General features: G+C 37.3%; 1 protein-coding gene across 6 annotated transcripts in view; it reads right to left on the bottom strand.

Moving 5' to 3' along the window:
* Positions 1-1568: 1568 nt before the first annotated feature.
* Positions 1569-8761, bottom strand: part of ASNS (asparagine synthetase (glutamine-hydrolyzing)) — a 29193-nt gene continuing 22000 nt past the window's right edge. For all 6 annotated transcript variants that reach the window (XM_086856579.1, XM_086856568.1, XM_086856557.1 and 3 more), the window contains 6 exons: positions 8595-8721; positions 7137-7243; positions 6711-6811; positions 4812-4893; positions 4393-4548; positions 1569-3075 (listed from right to left, as the gene is read on the bottom strand). In XM_086856579.1, the coding sequence (XP_086712705.1) occupies positions 2866-3075; positions 4393-4548; positions 4812-4893; positions 6711-6811; positions 7137-7243; positions 8595-8721 (783 nt within the window). In that variant the 3' untranslated portion in view covers positions 1569-2865. The remainder of the gene's footprint in view (positions 3076-4392; positions 4549-4811; positions 4894-6710; positions 6812-7136; positions 7244-8594; positions 8722-8761) is intronic.

Genomic DNA, 8761 nt, shown 5'->3' with positions numbered 1-8761 from the left:
TCAAACACAGGCTTATCTTGTATCAAATCCTCCTTCCACTCCTTCTTCTGCCAATGGGAATGAAAAAATCAGCACTCTATCAGAAAAAAATAACTCCACCCCTCCAAAGACTCTACAATAGGCTGTTTTCACACTTTACTGTGATTTTAAACAGTTTCAAAAATTTTACATCATTTCAAACCGTCCTACATAAAAAACTCTGACCAATGGACTAAGGGCTCCTGAAGTCCTGCCAAGTGCTCTCTGGCTCTTACATGCTGGTTTGTACTGGGAACTTCTCTAGAGAGCCACAGTCAGGGTGGCTCCACACAAGTAACCAACAGGAGGCTAAAACAGCACATAGGCTTTATTAAAAAGATGAAGGGCATGGGTGGCACTGGGCAACCTTAAGCACCTGGTAGGTCTCATACCCTGCAGTGCTCTCTTTGCAAATGTTAAGTTTCTCATTCCCCAAAAGGAGGAAAGATTGCTGTGAAAACAAAATTTACTAACTTAATTGATTCACATTAAAAAAAAATCAAACAAACCCACACCAAACCAATTTTACAAAACCCTACATTTTTTAGCCATTTTAGTTCTTTGCAAGAACTCTACAGGTTCTCCCTCAGCCCTCATCCTGCAAGCCAAGCAAATACTTATCTCTGCCTTCCCCATGTGGACCATCGACTTCAACTCCCCATGCCCACCTGAAACAACACTCAAACCAATATACTCAAGCTGTCAGAACCATCCAGATTAATTTTATCCAAAAGAAACAGTGAGAAGAAGAGGCCACCACAGCAGGAAAAAAGCTAGAATAAAACTAGCAAGACAGCATTGCACTCTGGCTCTGCATCCTGTTCCCTCCTGTGACAAACTACAAACAGGGCTGCAGCTAGCAAATCTTTCAGAGTAGCTGGATGCTTTTGTCTTATTTATTTTTTTGTTTTGTCTTTTTCTGCCTCAATTTTTATTTTAAAAGGAAAAAAAACCATCAATATAGCAACAAAGAAACCAAAAAGGCTGTAGAATTCCATACATGGAAAAGGAATGAACAGGTTTTACACTCACAAGACCTTTTACAAGGCAGCAAGCACTGTATTCTTCCTGTGCACATTAGTAAAAAGCTAAAAGAACTAAATCGTCAGTCTAGATTATTGCCCTGATATATAAATCTCCAATGTACTAGGAATTTTTAAAAAATTAGCTGGATTTCCTTGAATGCTGCAATGTTGCAGCAGAAAGTGCATTTGAGCAGTGATCCCAAAATATGTTTAGCATATTTTCACTTCAGGGAAATACTGTTTTCTTATAAGAGACCTGGAAGTTTACAGTGAGTAGTAAATCTTACCTGTACACATCAGTACTTAACCACATACTCTACACTCCTCTCCCAACTCAAAATATTCTTAATTGTTTCAAAGAAATTCAAAAAGACAAGCACATGGCCCTTAAGTAAAGAAGGCTACAGGAACATATTACAAACAGCTCACCAGTGCTGTGGTACCACCAAAAGGTTTCAGGAAAGTTTCTGGATACAGACTCAAATGCAGGATTTAGGGTGGAGCAACAAACAGACAGCTAGTCACTTTGTGAAGGTTTTAAATCAGAACAATTTATATTTAATCTTTCAAATAAAAATGGCTTTGGTTTCCTAGTCAAGAGGGACAATAAAGAAGACTTATTTTCATAAAGAGCATGATGCTAATCAAGTCAATCTGCAGCAGACAAATGTATTTCTTGACTACCCTTATACTTTAGTTACCATCACAAAAATAACCCCCATGACATAACTTTTTATCAACTACTTATCTTGGGTAAAAATTCAGGTATTTTTGCAGTAGATTATTAGATTGTGATTTCTGAAGCATTTTCCCCCTGTTTTTTCCAAGCAAGGCATCTGGTCCCATTGTTGTCAGTGATGCTTTGTCCATCTACAACCTATGGTTAACAGGTTTGGTTCACCCACAGAGGTGGCCACATACAGCTCAGCAGCAACACAGTCAACCTTTTCATCATACAGGTGGGAAAACTCTCACAATAAATGAAAAATTTCTTAAAATACTTACTCATGCAATTTCCATCAGACTGATACACATCACCCAATTGACCCAATAACACTCAATTTTTTCAAGAATAATAAATACATTTATAAAAAACTGAAGTCCTTGAGTTAGAAACAAAGACATAACTTGGCTTCTCTTATCCATTCTGCTCTTTGATAACAGTCATAATATCTTTTCACTGATGGTACATTTACAGAACAGCCAACTGGTGGCTTCACAGTAACAAATAAGATTGCCATTCATTTAATTAACCCCCAGCACCATCTCAATAAATTCTAGAAAACATCTCTGCATAGCTATGAATATCTAAATACTTTTTGAAAACTAGACCAAGGTTTTCAGGATTTTCAGGAATGTGTAAGAAGGACATTCAGAATATAATAATATATATATTATCCAAGTCCCTCAGCCAGGAACACAAATCAGCAGATAGCTAAAGTCCAATTCCCCTTTGCTGAGAGTGTTAGCAGTAGTTTGCATCCCTCAGCCTGATTCAAGTCCTTAAAACAGAGCTCACATAAAACATAGGAAATGATTTCAAAGAAAATTAATACAATCAAGGTTACATAAAGAACAGAGCTGTCAAATAAAGTAGTCCCTTGTCCAGAAAGTATTTTCCCATGAATTACAAAGTTTTGGTACAGCAGCATAAGTTTTTAATAGTACACTAACAACAGAAAGCTCTCATTTCCAATTGCATTGTCAAAGTACATCTTAAAGACAATTTAAGCTTTAGGTTTGCATAATTTGTTTGGTTTTCTTAAAGCAGAGTGCACACAAAATGTTTGCAGCACTTTTGTTTGGGGATTAATTGAACAGTCTATTCTTGGGTAGCCGACTTGTAATGTTTCAATGTGCGTGCAGAAGGATCAGTAGCTTTAACCCATCTTGGCATCCAGTAGTGGGGCAGCCAGCTGCTCCGCCCTGAGTAGTGCTTTTCAAAGATCTGGCGGTAGTAATAACTTTCTTTTGTTTTAGGAGGATTGAAAGGATATTTCTCCGCTGCCTTCTCCAATAAAAGGTCGTCAACCTACAGACATAAGCAAAACTCAAATTAAGCTGCAAATATCTTCAACTTTTTAAGACATACAAGGATTCACCAGCCACTAAACACCCACAGTCTTGAAAAAAAAAAGCCTATTCTAGAGGCACAGGTTTGACAGGTCAAGCCTTTGTCACAGGCTCACTTGATCTTTATGAATATGCAAATGTATTTCCAGTGCTGTTGGTATTTCTCTGCATGACATGTGAAGCCCATTTCTCTAGGTCACAACCACCTTTGTTAGTAAGATCACAGACTTCTTTCTTAACCATCCTTTGTTGTGAAACAAGTGTAAAAACTTAAAGCAGCTGTTTTGCCATGTAAGTGGCTTCCTAGGTGGATTTTGTAGCTTGGGGAAGAGCTGGCTGTTATAATCAACACCAATAATCATGCTCTTAGCAACTGAAGACCTGGGATGCAGAGGCAAAGACACCTGCAGTTGCTAAGTTGGCTGAGAAAGGAAGGATAAATAGTTGCACCAGTTGAGGCAATTGCAATGAGCAGCTTCTGCTGCCATCATGCTGTTTAACATTTCATGTCTGTGAAATAGATTTGCTGCTCCTACAGCAGTACAGGCACAGAATAAGCAGCAGAATACTGTTGTCTGACCCAACTACCTTCTTGTCTGAGGAAACAGAGAGAGAAAACAGGGAAGAAAGAGTTGGTGGTAGGACAGACAAGCTCCCATCCACAGGCTTGACTACATGTATTTCCATGTAACAGAGCTCTGGTGTAAATAGGGTGTTACTCCTTCCTCTCCATCGTTAAACTACATCTGCACTCCAGAGAGGATTATCCTTTGTACAGGGTCAAAATATTGTAGGTCTTCATGGGTTAACAATTCAAGCAGAGGCTTTAAAAAGCAAAAAGGCTTAGCTAGGGATGGCTTTGAAAAACGAATGACGCAAACAAGAAAGTACATTATAAAATCATTATGTTGCTACTCAGCTGCAGAGTAAGTTCATGCAAGTGCCTTCAGCTGAAGCAGCTGCTTTGCCTGTAACCCAGAAATTGTGTTTGTTGATACACAATCTAATTTGCAATCCAGACACTTAAATGATGTTCATTTCCTTATACAGTCATTTCTGACAGGGCCTAGCATGTCTTTTTTCTAGGATCACAAATGCCTTTAACCAACTTGGATATCTGGAAGAACACTGATTAAGGTTCAGCTTACTCCTCCATAGGGAAGCTCAAGTTAATTGTTATATCCAGATTTATTCTCTCAACTAAGCATATGAGCTGCCTCCCACTGGCAACAATATCTAATACACCTAAGTGAGAAAGGATAAAGTGGTATTCTACCTGTTGATCAATATAGTCCTGAAGAATGGAAAACCAGGATTTCTTTACTGATGCTATACCATCACTGAAAGCTTCTTTGGGTCTCCAGAGAATTTCTTTGGGAAGTAAATTGGAATCTTCAAAGGACAATCTTAAAAGGTATTTCTCAATTCCATTCTGTTTGCAGAACAAAAAACAATGTCATGAGTCTCAGGAACTGCACTGCAAAGAAAAGGACTTAACACTTATGAAATAGTTTCCTTTCAAAAGTTTTGGTCAGAAAAGGGTTCCCAGTAGCCCAACAATTCAGTAAAATATTTAAAAGCATGTTTGACTTTGAGTGGAGGACTTAACCATCAAATTCAGCAATCTGGTCATGCTTAGAACACATCTCAGTGAATTTGTAATTTATGCTTGGATCCAACCCCAGTTTTATGTACCTTTGGGATTCGCAGTTCTGCTGGCAGAGATAAATAATAAGAAGTAAACCGATGATCCAAAAATGGGACTCTCAGTTCAAGGCTAAGTAGGAGGAATAAACAGAAAAGATACAGAATTAATCCAACAAGTCATCTACTTACAAATTCCACAGCAGCTAAGCTTTTCCTGTCTTTCACATAAACTCCAGGTTTTCTGCTTTTACTTGGAAGAAGTTTCACTTGCATATTTACAGCTACCTAAATTTAATTCACCAATTTGTAAAGGTAGGTGTATAGTCTACACAGATTAAAAGACTACAATGTTTTATAATGCCATATGCTGGGCAGTTTATAGTGCCCTGAATTTTAGGATTTGCAACAACCATCGCAACATGTATGCAAAAGCACATTTTAAAAAATCCTTCTCAGAGAACTACTAAGTCACCCACTAGGATTTGCATCAGCATTTGTAAATGTATCATAGAACCAAGCAAGGACTTCTGCTGTCATTTCTGAAATCCACATTTGTTTGTGTATTCAAGAAACAACAAAAAAGAGCACTACAGCATTCACACAAGTTCTCTCCTATACCAGTGGTATATATATATATATATATATATATTATATATATATATACACACACACACAAAGCCTTCCTGCTTTTTTATGCCACAGCTTCTAAGGACATAGAAGGCAACGAATAAAATGACAGTAACTACATCTTCAGCAGAAAGAACCCCTCTAAGTTGTGTCTGCTCAAGAGACATTATGCTGTCCAGCTTCACAAGTGAAAGATGTTATGCTGCATCCAAGTAATTTCATTGTCTCTTTTGTTTCTACTCTGATAACAAGCTTCAGCCATTTCAGGTAATACCCACCTTATGAAAAAAAACAAAACAACAATTGAACCCAATACTAAGTATTCGATAATCAAATACTGAGGGCTCAGTTTCCCCACACACCAACAAGATATGCACTGCATGTCTTTCCTTACAATTAACTCTTGTTCCTAATTGATAATAGTAGTTTCCTCTCTACTCTTCATTCTTCTCCATTTTCTCCATAAATCCGGACTCATTAAATTCTGTTCTAATTTATCAATACAAGGCTTCTTTCTTCCTAAAAGTGCTGTGCAGCAGTCCAAAGAAAAACAAAAGCAGCCAGCATGTGATATTAAACAGCCTTGAAAGTGTGTTGAAAATTTTCAGCAGGAAAACAAATTATGAGGAAAATGGCAGGTCTCCTGCACTAGTAAAGAGAAACTTAAGAAAATTGTAAAAAGCTGGGCAAGTCATTTTGTGGCAGGCTCAATATACAACAAAAACTTCCCAACAGATTAAGTTTGCTTTGCCAAAGGCACCATTTTTTCTTACCTATAGATAGCTTTCCAATGTTATTCTTGGTTTAATTAATGTATTTCTTTTACATAAAATGCTTCTTTATTGTTTAGTAAAACAATACTATTGTCTACAGCCCTCAATTTGGAGATTCTTTAAGGCATCAGTTACACAATTGTATCCTAATATCTCTTTGCTACAGTCAGCTACCTAATGCACATACTTTTTTCAGTATGTTGTTTTAGTTCTGATGGTCATCAGATTCAAGATTTCTCTTTGTCTAAACCTCCAAAGACCCCAAAGTCAAATACAACTTCTCTCCTTACCTCTGAATATTTTTATTTCTAATTCACTGCTTCTGTAAAGATCAGTACAGTCCTAGACAAAAAAATATTTCTGCTGGCAATACAGTGGGTCCTATAGTCACAGATCAGATTAAATTTGGCACTGTGCTTTACTGTTGCTCAAATTCCTTAAGGCTACAACTTCATGTTGGTATACAAATCCTCAAAAGTCTTTTCCTACCTAATCTTCTTTTGCTTTTAAATTATGAGTGCTCAGCATCCAAGAGAATATATTTTACCCATGTGCTGCAGTAGTTCTGTCTGCACGAAGTACATCAAACAGGTAGAGCTCCTTCAGAAGCCTCTCACTCTCTTCTGCAGCTTCCTCTGGAGATGGGGCCTGAAAACAAACATAGCATGGAGCACACAGGTGGAACATGGCTGCACTGAGGAAACCATTGCTGGCTGTCCTGCATTTGAATTGTAGTCATCACCAACAAATCTTAAAACCAGCAAAAAACTACATACAAGAAATAACAGTCTCAGGAACTGCCGAAGAAGAAAGCTATCTTTTAGGTGATTAAATCCCTTGGATTTTATGCCACCCCAGAAGAAAAACTCAACAAATATACAGTTATGATAACTCTCAAATATCACACCTTGAAATATCATAGATGTCCTGTTGAAAGCAGCTCAAGGGAATTCTGTATAGTGAATATATTTACCTTATGGAAATATATATATCCTTGCGTCAGCTCATCTGATCCCTCTCCTGAAAAAATGACCACACTGTCTGTTTTCTTCCGGATATATTTGGAGACAAGATACATACCTTAAAAAAAAGTATAAAGTTATTAAAGTACATCTACATACACGATGCTATACACAGCTAGTAGTTTAAAATTTAGCATTTTATAAATTTGTCTCCTACACTACTTCTTTCTGTAGCAAAAAACTGACAAAGTAACATTGACCATGCCATTGTTACTCAAAGCCACCAACAGCCACACTAAGTTGGTCCTGCAAATACATCGAAACTGTGTATTTACACTTGGCCCTCAAAATATCAGAAAGATGTGTCTACTTGTGATCCTGGGAACACTGGAGGATTGCCATAGGAATACAGAGAGGAGTTGTTCTGACTCAATTTGAAATTAAGTGCAACATTAATTTCAGCACAGTGCTGAAGAAATCTTCTCGCCTTGGGGAAAAGCAAAAGCTGCTGTTTAACTTTCCACCACTCTGAGTTGGACTGGATGAAGCCCTTTGTTCAATTTTTTTTTTGTAAAGAACTACTTATAAAACAGAACTATGCCTTCCACTGAATGCATCTTTCTGAATGGGATGCTTTTATAACAAAAGTATTACAAATCCAAAGAAAAATATCTACTCCATTATTATACTAAGCAGCAAATCACAAAGAAAAAAATGACAGAAAAAAGTTTTAGTAAAATGCTATAATTTTTAAAGAAACACATTCATTAATTCATATTGCTAAATCTCATCTTCATGGAGGAAATTCCACCCAGAGAGATCAGTTGCAAAAACTGAGTTGCTTATTTGGCTTCATAACTCTTTTATGACAACACAAGATTAATTGGGTAAAATGCTGTAGCTTGCATGACACAAAAGGTCCCATTGGATTAGGGGTTTTTCCCTCTTATCAGTCTGGCAGAGCTTCATTACAAGCTGGTGATGACTTCCTCCACTTCCCAGAATCAAGTGTAGATTAAAAGAACCTGTTACTAAACCTAATTTACTAGAGGACAATAACAAATACTTCACATTAGTATCAAAATTATGCAAGGAAAGGGTAACTGTGATTTGCTGTCATGATATTCAGCACCTCAGAAAACCTGTGAATTTCCCCTTTCCTCCAAGGTTCACAGTTACTAGAGCAGAAGAACAGACCTGCAGATCAAACATTTCTTCCTCATGTAACTATCGCTTTTCATCTCAAAGCTTCAAGAACAGTTCTTGACAGTTGCTTTGTGTAGTCAGGGACTTGTAAATAACTGCTTTTGCCTCAGTGTGGTATCACAGATAAGTCTAGGCAGAAGAACTTTGGAGTCCCAATCCCCAGATTCTGTGCCAGCAAAGGGATCTAGGAGATGACCATGTAAGTTTGCATAAAATTTTATTTGGGTGATATAAACCAAAGACAGCCATTAAAAAAATCTTACCAATAGAAGCTCTTATTGTTGTTATGTCGTAGGTTTCCAATGAGAAGATAACCTCCTCTATTGCCTGAATTCCCTCTTCTGTATTAAGTATTACTTCATGATGTTCACTGCCTATATGGGCTGCCACCTGTTTGCAAAAGGTCAAAATAATGCATCACTTTTCAACT

The sequence above is a fragment of the Cyanistes caeruleus genome, chromosome 1, assembly GCF_971803275.1.
Source record: "Cyanistes caeruleus chromosome 1, bCyaCae1.hap1.1, whole genome shotgun sequence".
Taxonomy (NCBI): domain Eukaryota; kingdom Metazoa; phylum Chordata; class Aves; order Passeriformes; family Paridae; genus Cyanistes; species Cyanistes caeruleus.
This window is presented reverse-complemented; position numbering and strand designations above follow the sequence as displayed.